At 39.8% G+C, this 13,931-nt stretch overlaps 1 protein-coding gene across 2 annotated transcripts in view; it reads right to left on the bottom strand.

Annotated features, from left to right (window-relative positions):
• Positions 1-12,321, bottom strand: part of rpa2 (replication protein A2) — a 15,457-nt gene extending 3,136 nt beyond the window's left edge. Inside the window, exons 1-8 of one of the 2 annotated variants that reach the window (XM_061915001.1) lie at positions 12,162-12,321; positions 11,570-11,664; positions 4,277-4,378; positions 4,067-4,180; positions 3,929-4,003; positions 373-489; positions 171-296; positions 2-96 (exon numbers count right to left, since the gene is read on the bottom strand). In XM_061915001.1, coding sequence (XP_061770985.1) covers positions 2-96; positions 171-296; positions 373-489; positions 3,929-4,003; positions 4,067-4,180; positions 4,277-4,378; positions 11,570-11,664; positions 12,162-12,306 — 869 coding nt within the window. In that variant the 5' untranslated portion in view covers positions 12,307-12,321. Of the gene's footprint in view, position 1; positions 97-170; positions 297-372; positions 490-3,928; positions 4,004-4,066; positions 4,181-4,276; positions 4,379-11,569; positions 11,665-11,828; positions 11,985-12,161 lie in introns of those variants that run through there. The other variant, XM_061915002.1, reaches the window with a different exon arrangement.
• Positions 12,322-13,931: the final 1,610 nt, after the last annotated feature.

Here is a 13,931-nt window from a genome sequence, read left to right as displayed (position 1 = left end):
CTTGATGACCACTAGGCTGAGGTTGCCCAGTCTCATCTTCAGGTCCTGAATGCTGATGCCTCGTGGGTCTGGACATCCTCTTATCAAACTCAGCACCTTAGCGTGCAGGAAGGAAGGAAACGTGAGGTTGTGACGTGGACTCTCTGCGAGGACATCCGATGTAATCCCACCTGGTTCTGATTTGCACTTAGGCCGTTGTTAGCAGTGTCGCGTGCACCGGCGTAGCCCAGGTCAATGTTGGCGGCCAGGTTTCCTGCAGGCCTCACCGAGCCCAGGCCGCTCTGTTTAGACGGGTCCTGTAAACGAACGGGCGCTAACATTAGCAACCATTAGCTTTGGGAGGATTTTAGATTGTGTGTTTTGCCTCCTCACCGAGGACTGAGTCTTGCTGAGCGCCATGTGTGCCTGGACTACCTCCAGCATGTGTGACGTGATCTCATTCATGTCCTCCAGGGGTCTGACGCTGAACGCCACCACAGATCGGTTATTCTGGACACAAGAGGAACATTGAAATAAGGATGACCACAAATCATTTTCACTATCCAGCAACCTATTTTTATTTGACCTCCACCAAGGAAATCACCTTTTATTCTCATTAGTGTGAGACTTCCTGTCAGCACTTTTTCCACTAATCAGCACTTGATTCAAATCCATTAAGCAATCATAAAAAAAATGTATATATTTTTTCATAATAGGTTTAAACAAACAAAAAAACATTAAAAACAAATGTATACAAGGTCTAAATATAATTTAAAAATGACAAAAAATATAATCAATTCATTTAAATGTCAACCTGTTTTTAAAGTATCCCTAAAATGTAAACAGTTTAGCCTGAAATATTTGCATTTATCATATATTATTCAAATGTTGTCTAATAAATAAATATAATATATATATATAATCAAATATTTTATTGCAGCCTCATTATTTCATGTTTAAAGGACTATACCTATTAAGTTTGGCAGCAAGTACAGCTGCAATTATTTATCGATAGGAAAAAAACTTTAATTTATATTACGTTACATCCAATAATGATGGAACTCATAAAAATAGAAACATTTGGATCGCGTGGAGTGGTCGGAATTTTAAATGTGTGGATGTCGTTTCCGCACTGCTGCTGCAATGTAGCGCACATGAGAGCGGTGTATTGGTGCAAATATATATCTATATATATATATATATATATATATATATATATATATATATATGTATGTGTGTATATATATATATATATATATATATATATATATATATATATATATATATATATATATATATATATATATATATATGTATATATATATATATATATATATATATATATACACACACACACACACACACACACACACACAAGTATATATATAACAGTACATACGCACCCCGTTTCCATATGATTTGCAAATAATTTTCAAGCCATATTCAGTTGAATATGCCACAAAGACAACATAATTGATGTTCAAACATATATATACATTTTTTTGCAAATAATCATTGAGGACAGCAACATGTGACAAAAAAGTTGGGAACGGTGGCTATAAATACTGATAAAGTTGAGGAATGCTCATCAAACACTTATTTGGAACATCCCACAGGTGTGCAGGCTAGTTGGGAACAGGTGGGTGCCATGATTGGGTACAAAAACAGCTTCCCAAAAAATGCTCAGTCTTTCACAAGAAAGGATGGGGCGAGGTACACCCCTTTGTCCACAACTGCGTGAGCATATGGTCAAACAGTTTAAGAACAACCTTTCTCAAAGTGCAATTGCAAGAAATTTAGGGATTGCAACATCTACGCTCCATAATATCATCAAAAGGTTCAGAGAATCTGGAGAAATCACTCCACGTAAGCGGCATGGCCAGAGACCAACATTGAAAGACCGTGACCTTCCATCCCTGACGGCACTGTATCAAAAACAGACATCAATCTCTAAAGGATATCACCACATGGGCTCAGGAACACTTCAGAAAACCACTGTCACTAAATACAGTTGGTCGCTACATCTGTAAGTGCAAGTTAAAACTCTACTATGCAAAGCGAAAGCCATTTATCAACAACATCCACAAATGCCGCAGGCTTTTCTAGGCCCGATATCATCTAAGGTGGACTGATGCAAAGTGGTAAAGTGTTCTGTTGTCTGAAGAGTCCACATTTCAAATTATTTTTGGAAATATTCAACATTGTGTCATCCGGACCAAAGGGGAAGCGAACCATCCAGACTGTTACTGACGTAAAGTGTAAAAGCCAGCATGTGTGATGGTATGGGGGTGTATTAGTGCCCAAGGCATGGGTAACTTACACATCCGTGGAGGCACCATTAATGCTGAAAGGTACATACAGGTTTTGGAACTACATACTTTGCCATCTAAGAGTCGTCTTTTTCATGTACGCCCCTGCTTATTTCAGCAAGACAATGCCAAGCCACATTCAGCACGTGTTACAACAGCCTGGCTTCGTAAAAAAAGAGTGCGGGTACTTTCCTGGCCTGCCTGCAGTCCAGACCTGTCTCCCATCCAAAATGTGTGGCGCATTATGAAGCCTAAAATACGACTTTGCTGCTGTTAATGTTAAATTCTCTCGCTGCTGCTCTATTCCCGTCTTCTACTGTGTGACTGATTGCCTTGAATTTAAACTCGGCACGCCTCCCGCAGTCATATATCCCAGCATGCACCGCGCGCTTCTTCTTCTACGAGGGAAAATAAGGTAGACGGCTGCTTACCGTAGTTGCGAGACCTCTTGTGGCATGTTGAATTCAGACACTGAAGAAGAAGAATTGGAGGGACTCGTGGATGAGGAATAACTTAATAAAGTGAGCTTTACATGTTTATTTTGTGTGTTGTGTTGTATGACATTAACATTTGAGCAACGTTGAGTTATTGATATATTGTTATTGCTTTGCACTATTTCGAGACGTGGTTAATGGAGTCAGTGTCGCTGCTGTTGTCTAGCAGTTCAGTGACAATTCCTGCTTTCCTGAAATCATGTCTCTCAATAGGAGCCATTTTGGGGTCTTTACATAAACACACAAATGGAACAGAAACTGCACGGCCTGGCGCAGTCAAATATCCCAGCATGCAACACGCGCTTCTTCTGCTACGGGGGAAAATGAAATCGGCGGCTGCTTACCGTAGTTGCGAGACCTGTTGTGGCTCAATATTGCTCCATATATAAGGCGCAACGGATTATAAGGCGCACTGTAAGCTTTATGAGAAAATTTTAGGTGCGACTTATAGTGCGGAAAATACGGTATTTTAAATTGGCTTTCAAATGTCTATTCTTGGTGTTGGATTTTATCAAATACCATCCATCCATCCATCCATCCATCCATCCATCTTCTTCCGCTTATCCGAGGTCGGGTCGCGGGGGCAGCAGCCTAAGCAGGGAAGCCCAGACTTCCCTCTCCCCAGCCACTTCGTCTAGCTCTTCCCGGGGGATCCCGAGGCGTTCCCAGGCCAGCCGGGAGACGTAGTCTTCCCAACGTGTCCTGGGTCTTCCCCGTGGCCTCCTACCGGTTGGACGTGCCCTAAACACCTCCTTCGGGAGGCGTTCGGGTGGCATCCTGACCAGATGCCCGAACCACCTCATCTGGCTCCTCCCCCAAAAATGCGACTTATATATGTTTTTTTCCTTCTTTATTATGCATTTTCGGCCGGTGCGACGTATACTCCGGAGAGATTTATAATCCGAAAAATATGGTATGTACTGTATTGTTGATCAAAAATCAGATTATTATTCCTAAGTGATGGGGCAGGACATTATGATCATTTTTGGACACACAAGATGAGTTTTATTGGTTTTATCTAAATACTATTAATGTTTTTTTTCCCCCTCAGATTGCCTGCACCCTCTTACGCATGTTCCAGTTTTAAGGACTGCCGCAGGACGCCACCTGCAGAGGTACTTTGACGACATAAAAGCGGGAACTCACCTGAAAGGAACGCATGTTCCCAGAAATTTTGACGTAAGTGCCTGGAGGCAACACACCGCCATCCACATTAGGGTCCTTGGAGCAGAAAGCCAGAAGTTAAAAGTTGCACATTAAGTATTTGATATGGTCAGTACTGACCTCTGTGTCCACCCACTGCTTCACATCCATCGGGGCTGACGTCATGTCGTCCACCTTGTACTGGATGTTGGTCATGGATTTGTCTGTACTCCTGATGATTCCTACGATGGTGACCTAGGTAACAACAAATGCATTTTCCTTTTATTAACCTCCGACTTATACGGACATTTCCTCCTCCAAAAAAACAAAAACATTATCGAATCTCCTTACTTGAGCCACTTCCACCTCCCCGACTCTGAAGGCCTCATCTGACTGAGTGGCGGACATCAGCTGGGACACGGTGCAAGGGATGATCTGTGTAGCTCTGGTTCTCTGGGGAATACAAAAACAATTAGAATAGCGACAAATGCTTTAGTTCTGGGGTGTCCAAACTTGAATTCAAATAAGGAATGTAGCTCGCAGACAGCTTTTGATTTAAATAAAATAAATACATGGTTGTACTTGTATTGCGCTTTTCTACCCCTTTATAAAAGGAGCCCAAAGCGCTTTGACAGTATTTCCACATTCACACACACATTCACACACTGATGGCGGGAGCTGCCAGGCAAGGGGCTCACCAGGACCCATCAGGAGCAAGGGTGAAGTGTCTTGCCCAAGGACACAACGACAACAAATTTAACGTCAAATATCTTTGATTGATTGATACTCGTACTACCGCATTTTTCGGAGTGTAAATCGCTCCGGAGTATAAGTCGCACCTGCCGAAAATGCTTAATAAAGAAGGGAAAAAACATATACAAGTCGCAATGGTGTATAAGTCGTATTTTTGGGGGGAAATGTATTTGATAAAACCCAAAACCAAGAATAGACATTTGAAAAGCAACTTAAAATAAATAAAGAATAGTGAACAACAGGCTGAGTAAGTGTAGGTTATATGAGGCATAAATAACAAACTGTATGTTAACCTAACATATTATGGTAAGAGTCATTCAAATAACTAGAACATATAGAACATGCTATACCTTTACCAACTATCTGTCACTCCTAATCCATAAATCCCATGAAATTTTATACGTCTAGTCTCTTACGTGAATGAGCAAAATAATATTATCTGATATTCTACGGTAATGTGTTAATAATTTCACACATAAGTCGCTCCGCTGGACAAACTATGAAAAAAACTGCGAGTTAAATACGGTAATAGATTGCACAATATTGTACATCAGGGGTAGGGAAGCCTTTTGGCTCAGAGCCATGAACGCCAAATACTTTAAAATGTATTTCAGTGAGAGCCGTATAATATTTTTAACACTGAATACAACTGTCAGGTTCAAACACTTATGACATCTATTAAACCGGGGGTGTCCAAACTTTTTCCACCGAGGGCCGCACACTGAAAAATCAAAGCAAGCGGGGGCCATTGTGATATTTTTTATTTTAAAAATCAATTCATTATATGAATAAAAATATACACTTGGGCCTCCACTCAGGCTTGATCCCGGGGACCACGGAGGGTTTTGGTCAATTTTTTTTAAAAAACCTGTCATTATTCAGTATTGTTACTTTTATAATTAGTCAAGTTTTAAATCTCCAGATCAACATTAGGTCTATCTGTCAATATACCATTTTAAATATTTAAGTTGTTTTTTATGGAAAAAACACAAAATATGCAATATTTCACCCAATAAAATTTTTAAGTGGAATACTTGAGAATATATAATAATTGCAGCCTTGAAAAGGTTCAAAACTCATAATTGATTTTATTCATTATTATTTTTTAAATAAAAAAATGACACTTAAAAACAAATCATACTAAAATTATTGGGAATCCAAAAGTGTCTTACTTATTAAAGTGTTAAAAAATAAATATTTTTTTTTACTGTTTACTTTTAACACAATAATCTGGAGATCAACTTCAGCTCTATCCGTTGATTAAAAGTTTTATTGTTGTTTATGTTTTTTGTTTGTTCATTTTGGGCCCTTCTTTAAAAAAAAAAAAAAAAGCTCTGTTTTTTTTATATGGCAAACACAAAATATGCAACATTTTCCCCCAAAAAATATCTCAAAGTGGAATATTTAATGTGACGTAATTGCAGCCTTGAACAGGTCAATAATTTCTAATGACATTGATTTTGATTCATTATTTTTTTTTTTGAAGAGAGAAACAGCCTGCGTGACAACTGTGCTATTAGAGTAAACATTGCTACATTTACTTGTTACATTTCACCTGTTTGCTCCTGTATACCACTTTTTATGTATATAATTTTTTTCAATCGTATTTTTAAAATGTGCTGTGGGGCCGTTAAAAAATAACCTACGGGCTGCAAATGGCCCGCGGGCCGCACTTTGGACATCCCTGTATTAACCATACAAGAAGCAAGGAATTAAACAGAGACTGGATTCAACTTAGCTCAATGAGGAGAAAGGCGTAGACCTGTACTCTTGTACAGTGTCGTCCTACGCTCTGACAAGAGAATTCTACGCCTCCTCTTTTATTTGGACTTTCCCTGATTACAAAAACTAAATGCGTGCATCTCCTATTCTTTTTAATAACATTGTTATTCTGAAGGTAGCCAATAATAAATAAAATACTTTTGACCATTAATGCCACTTTTTAAACAGGTGCGATATTAATGGATGGATGGATTCAAAAGCATGAGAATGTTTTATATTTTGAACGTTATTTTTAACACTGACTACCAGTAGTGCTGGGCGATAGTGCCTTTTTTTAATATCGCAATATTTTTAGGCCATATCGGGATACACGATATATATTACGATATTTTGCCTTGGCCTTGAATGAACACTTGATGCATATAATCACAGCAGAATGATGATTCTATGTCTACATTCAAACATTCTTCTTCATGCTGCATTCATATATGCTACTTTTAAACTTTCATGCAGAGAGGGAAATCACAACTAAGTCAATTGACCAAAAGTGTATTTATTAAAGTTATTAAGCAGTGGCACAAACAGTCAAGTCATTTCCAAAACATAAATTGCAAGATTGTCAGAGACATTTTAAGCGTCAAATATAAATGCTGCATAATAGGAAATCAAATAGTAGTCGTCCTTCACTATGTGGTATGTTACTAAGGTTAGGAAATTCTCTTCATTCTCTCGCGAGTGACTTTTCAAATGATGCTACATATTAGCAGTAATGCTACTTTTTATAGCAACGCTTTTGCACCACACTTGACAAATTACAGTTGTCTGTTGGACATATTCCCACTTAACGATGGAAACCCTGCTTTTTTTATTGGGGATTAAATGTTCCTTCAGTTGTTACCAGATCCGCACCATCTTTCTCTCGTACGGCTACGTTAGCAGCTAATGTTAGCCACCCCGCTGCCTCTCTGTGTATGTGACATGTGAGGTGACAGTTAGAGACGTATGTAAGAATGTGCGCCTGCTTGTCTGCGAGAAGGAGACACAGGAAAGAGCGAGGAGAGCCTGAAGTGTACGCCCGCAGCTAAAAGTCCTGCGTGAGAACATATACTCGAATATTACGATATAGTCATTTTCTATATCGCACAGACACAAACCCGCAATATATCGAGTGTATCGATATATCGCCCAGCCCTATTTACCAGCGGAAATATTAATTACTTATCGTGTTAAGCAACGTCAGCTAAGATTTATCTGAGAGCCAGATGCGGTCATCAAAAGAGCCACAGGTTCCCTACCCTGCTGTACATATTCCGTACAATTGACCACTAAATGGTAACACCCGAATAAGTTTTTCAACTTGTTTAAATCAGGGTCCTTGTTAGTCAATTCATGGTAAATCTGACATCCTGATTAGTAAATCAGGTCGACGACCATGAATTCTGATTTGAAGTGAGCAAAGCACAGCATAAATGTATACTATCCAATCCAAACAACCTTCCTAAGTCACAGCACAAAGAAGAAAATGCAACCAAGGCAAAAAGTCAACACATGCTCTCACACACACACACACACACACACACACACACACACACACACACACACACACACACACACACACAAAGCTGCTCACTCAACCATGTCGATATTATTAAAACGTTTAAGCACCATAAAATATATATCTAAAATACACCCATTTAAATCCATTACAATGCATGATGGGAAAAATGCAAAACACTCCACACTTATCCACGCTTTCCGCATTTTAGCTGTTCGATATTTCTGATTGATTACAAAACTTTAAAAGAAGGTTGTCTTGGAAGTAAAAAGGTAGGAGTCCAACTTTCACATACTCTTAATATCCAATTATATTAATTAGAGATGTCCGATAATGGATTTTTTGCCAATATCCAATATTGTCCAACACTTAATTACCGATTCCCATATCAACCAATAGCGATATACACAGTGGTGGAATGAACACATTATTATGCCTAATTTTGTGGTGATGCCCCGCTGGATGCATTAAACAATGTAACAAGGTTTTCCATTATAAATCAACTCAAGTTATGGAAAAAATGCCAACATGGCACTGCCATATTTATTATTGAAGTCACAAAGTGCATTATTTTTTTTAATATGCCTCAAAAAGGCAGCTAGGAATATGGGACATGCTCGGAGGAGGTTGATGTGGGCGGGGTTTAGGGCGGGAGAGTAGCGGGGGGTTTATATTGTAGCGTCCTGGAAGAGTTAGTGCCGCAAGGGGTTCCGGGTATTTGTTCTGTTGTGTTTATGTTGTGTTACAGTGCGGATGTTCTCCTGAAATGTGTTTGTCATTCTTGTTTGGTGTGGGTTCACTGTTTGGCGCATATTTGTAACAGTGTTAAAGTTGTTTATACAGCCACCCTCAGTGTGACCTGTACGGCTGTTGACCAAGTATGCGTTGCATTCACTTGTGTGTGTGTGAAAAGCCATCGGTATTATGTGATTGGGCCAACACGCAAAGGCACGCCCCCAATATGGTTGTCTGCGTGGAAATCGGGAGAGTGGTTTGCCCGGGAGATTTTCGGGAGGGGCACTGAAATTCGGGAGTCTCCCGGGAATATCAGGAGGGTTGGCAAGTATGACTGGGAGATGCAACTGTTCTGTACTTCTCCCTACGTCTGTGTACCACTCAGTACAGCAACGTTTTAAAAACTTATAAATTTACTTTTTGAAACAGGTATTGATCATTTCCGATATTACATTTTAAAACCTTTTTTGGCCGATTTATCGGACAAATCTTTAGTTCTTATATCTATCTGTCAGTAGACAAGCTATCAAAGCACTAAAAATTGTTGCGGGTTTACATAATTCCCCCCCTGAACTGCTAGTATACAAACTGTGTATGATGGTGGCCAAAACTGTTAAATGTACTTTTTAAACAAAACCTCAACCCAGGGCTGGACGATAAATCGATATACTGGATATATTGCAGGTTTGTCTCTGTGCGATACAGAAAATGACTATATCGTGATATTCAAGTATACGTTCTCACGCAGTTGCTTTTAGCTGCAGGCATTACACTACAGGCTCTTTCCACACCTGCTTGTCTCTCCTTCTCACGGACAGCAAGCGCACCTTCTTAAATACGCCACATACGTATACGCCCCCGCGGGACAGAGAGGTAGCAGCATGGGTTAGCTGTGGTGCTGGTGGTAATACGAGAGAACGAAGGTGCCAATCTGGTAACAAAAGAAGACAGAATATTCTCCAATATTGATTGAACAAATGGCAAAAGACTCAGCAACACAGATGTCCAAAATACTGTGTAAGTATGCGGTTAAAGCAGACAACTTTTAGCTGTGTGTGTGTGCAGCGCTCATATGTCCTCTACAGTCCGTGACGTCACGCGCACACGTCAGCATTCCGCGAATTTTTCAACAAGAAACTCCCGGGAAATTTAAAATTGCAATTTAGTAAACTAAAAAGGCCTTCTTGGCATGTGATGCAATGTTTATATTTCATCATTGATATATAAACTATCAGACTGCGTGGTCGCTAGTAGTGGCTTTCAGTAGGATTTTAAGATTTCCCTCTCTGCATGAAAGTTTAAAAGTAGTATACATTGATGCAGTATGATGTCAATGAGAATGACTATGAGAAACCTTGGAGAGGACCGCAGATGTAGGTGATCCCACCCCCCAGCCTCCAGGGGAGACCGGATGCAATGGACGTCGAGTGGGTCTAGCATAATATTGTGAAAGTCCAGTTCTTACCAGGAACCCGGTAGGATCCTCCAACAATGACTGCTACGGCAGTTGCCCGGCCACTATGATGGAAGGACTCCATCATATCCTGGGTAATTCCTCTAAGTTAGACCTTGGCCTTACTTGTGCTGAAATCACAGGTGAGTGTCTATTTGACACTCGCAAATGCAATCATTAGCTGTGATTTTAGCATTCCGTGTTAGCACTGTGTGTATGCGTTTGTTATTCCTCATAGCTTAAGCCAAAGCTGTGTTATTGATGTCAAAGATGAAGTGCATCAAAATAATGCATACCCTCTTAAAATTACTGATAGCAGATAGCTATCTTGTTATCAATAATGGCGCTGTGAAATTGAGTCTGTTCTGTCTTGCGTTTTGTCTTTTGACATCGCTCGTGTCAAAATCTTATCAATGTAGAAATGTGTTATTGATGAAGCTGAAGTTAAAAGATGAAGTCCGGCAAAAAGTTCGTCTGTCAAAAGCTGGTCAACTTGAGATTGTCACTGTTAAGATATAAGATACAGTAGCGCCAAGATTAGCTGGTTGTGTTTTTCTATATTAAAGGTCACCCCTAACCTGTAAACAGAAGTCCTGCTTGGTGAATACTGTGTCTCTATCAAGCGCCACTAAATAATAATAGAAAATAAGACAAATACTGCAATGTAATGTATAAATAAAACACAAAAAAATTTAATTTCACGCTAAATTTATGAAAACAACATTATAATATTATTAATGAGGCATGGCGCAGTGGGAGAGTGGCCGTGCGCAACCCGAGCGTCCCTGGTTCAAATCCCACCTAGTACCAACCTCGTCACGTCCGTTGTGTCCTGAGCAAGACACTTCACCCTTACTCCTGATGGGTGCTGGTTAGCGCCTTGCATGGCAGCTCCCTCCATCAGTGTGTGAATGTGTGTGTGAATGTGGAAGTAGTGTCAAAGAGCTTTGAGTACCTTGAAGGTAGAAAAGCGCTATACAAGTACAACCCATTTATTATTTATAATGAAGAAGAATGTTTTAATGTAGACACCTAGAATCATCATACTGCTGTGATTATATTATCATGTGTTATGTGGGCTCTACCGAGGATGTCGTTGTGGTTTGTGCAGCCCTTTGAGACACTAATGATTTAGGGCTGTATAATTAATCACTGATTGATTGATTGAATACAGGGCTAAGGCAAAATATCCAAATATATATCATGTATCGCGATATAGCCTACAAATATCGCGATATTAAAAAAAAGGCCATATCGCCCAGCCCTACCTCGGCCTTGTTATTAATGAATACTTAGGCCTACTACGCTACTTTATTTTCATGTTGGCCATTATGGCTGCACTTGGAGATCTATGTTGGAGGACCACTCTATAACAGCAATGATAAACACTAAACTAAAGTAAAAATAAATACATTAAAGCACGTACCCCTTTCTTCTCTCCTCCCTGGGACAAGGAAGGCGACGCAAAGCCGCCAGGCGACTGAGTGTATCCCCCCGCCATACTGGAGTCATTATATCCTCCTAAAAGGAAAACAAACAACATTGAAGAGCGATGGCGGCCTTTGTTGGCGATGACAAGTTGTGCTAACTCCTGTGACAACACTACAACAAAGATGCGGCAAGGTTAGCAAAAGAAAATAAAAAGTAAGAAAAAGTCAAATGAGCGTTCAGGCATTTGAACTCACCCTGGTTCCACATTTTTATTCGAACGGAATAGTTTGTGTTATTTGAGCTTGAGAGGTTAGCAACGTGGACGACATATAAACATGTCTGACCGCTTCCTCCCGCGCCAAGAATCAAACTCAGAGCGCATGCGTCAAAGAGAATTCCCGCGAAGCGCCATAAACCGGAAGTAGAAATAGCCCCGAATGTTGTCTGCCATACTAGAGCCGTAAAAGAAGCGCTACTCGGCCCCAATTTAAATGTTTATACTGAATTAAGTGCATAAATATGCAATAAATGAAAGGCAGTTAGGTATGTTACCGGACTGCTTTCAGGAAGATTCACAAACATTGCACCTGACAGACAGAGATTGGGTCCTCGGCATGATCTGCTTCCGTTCAACCGTGTTACCTTCAAGGACAGTGAATCGAGTAGTAGTTTGCAGAATGCATGGCTGATGCGTTCAAGCGTGTATCCTTTATTAAGAAAACATCGAAGCATCGCGCAGAAATATCGCTTCAGCGAATGCCACCTAAAAATTATACATCACAAGAGATGACCTTTCGTTTACAGCGAATTCGGTTCCAAACTCGGGAGTGAGTGACTTAACAGTTTTTCTTTGATTGATTGATTGATTGATTGATTGAGCCTTTTATTAGTAGATTGCACAGTACAGTACATGGTTCGTACAATTGACCGCTAAATGGTAACACCCCAATAAATTGTTGAACTTATTCCACGTTTATCAATTCATCCATCCATCCATTTTCTTCCGCTTATCCGAGGTCGGGTCTCGGGGGCAGCAGCCTAAGCAGAGAAGCCCGGACTTCCCTCTCCACAGCCACGATGCAACAAATAAAAATAAAAAAATCACAACACCTTTGTTATATAAAGGATCTAGTGCTTTTGAAGTGCAAAGCCCTCCTGTTGTGTAGAAGATCTTTTATCAGCGTTCACATATTGACTTATGTATATTTGTCATTTGGTGAGGTAAAAAGACAAAACAGCAAAATACATAAAGACAAGGATGAAGATTTGATAGTCCGGAGGCGTGGCTTGAAGGGATTATGCATGTTTAAGTGCAGATCGCTGTCAAAGTGGTTTTCACTGAGGGCCACATTGCAGTTTTGTTAACAGTGAATACTATTTGTACACAATTTTTTTAAATGAAATTTATTTGTAGATTTTTTTAAAAATAAAATGTTAAAAAAATATGGTAAATTTCAATAATTTTGCCTCAAAATGTAGTGAATATTACTGTAAATGGAAAAAGAGTACTGTTGTTATTATGATAAGAAAAAAAAAGCAGCTCAGTTGCTAGATTTTTACTGTAAAATTTATATTTGTTTTTTTACCGTAAATAAAAAAACTGCAATTTTACAGTAAAATGTTGGCACCTGAGCTGCCAGTTTGTTTGTTTGTGGAGATTTTTAACCAGAAATTAAAAACTGTAGATTTTTCGGTATATTACTGTAAATGCCAAAACGGTACCACAGTTTATTACAGTAAAAAAAAAGTACCTTTTTTTTCATTTAGAGAAAAATGCTGTAAGTATCCCAATTTTAGCGTGAAATCTGTAGCTACTTTTACATTACACAACTGGATGGATAACTTGCTTTGAAATTGTTATTATTATTAGTAGTATTGGCTTCACGGTGGAAGAGGGGTTAGTGTGTCTGCCTCACAATACGAAGGTCCTGAGTAGTCAGGGTTCAATCCTGGGCTCGGGATCTTTCTGTGTGGAGTTTGCATGTTCTCCCCGAGACTGCGTGGGTTCCCTCCGGGTACTCTGGCTTCCTCCCACCTCCAAAGACATGCACCTGGGGACAGGCCCCTCCCACCTCCAAGTCAATGATTATTTGCAGACAAAAAAAAAGTTTCCGTAAATATCTTGTCTTTGCAGTCTATCCAATTTAAAATAAGTTGAAAAGGATTTGCACATAATAGTATTCTAGGTTTTTTTTCTACCATTTACACAACGTGCCAACTTCACTGGTTTTGGGTTTTTGTATTTACTCGTGACTCATGTTGCCATTTGGAGGCCAACTCTTTTCCCCACCTGCATCCGACCACCCATGGGTGCCGCTGACCGCTGATTGGTCAGCTGCTGCGTCCTGTCAATCTGA

Source organism: Nerophis ophidion, linkage group LG11 (assembly GCF_033978795.1).
Source record: "Nerophis ophidion isolate RoL-2023_Sa linkage group LG11, RoL_Noph_v1.0, whole genome shotgun sequence".
Taxonomy (NCBI): domain Eukaryota; kingdom Metazoa; phylum Chordata; class Actinopteri; order Syngnathiformes; family Syngnathidae; genus Nerophis; species Nerophis ophidion.
Note: the sequence above shows the minus strand (reverse complement) of the source record. Positions and strands in the feature narration are given on the sequence as shown.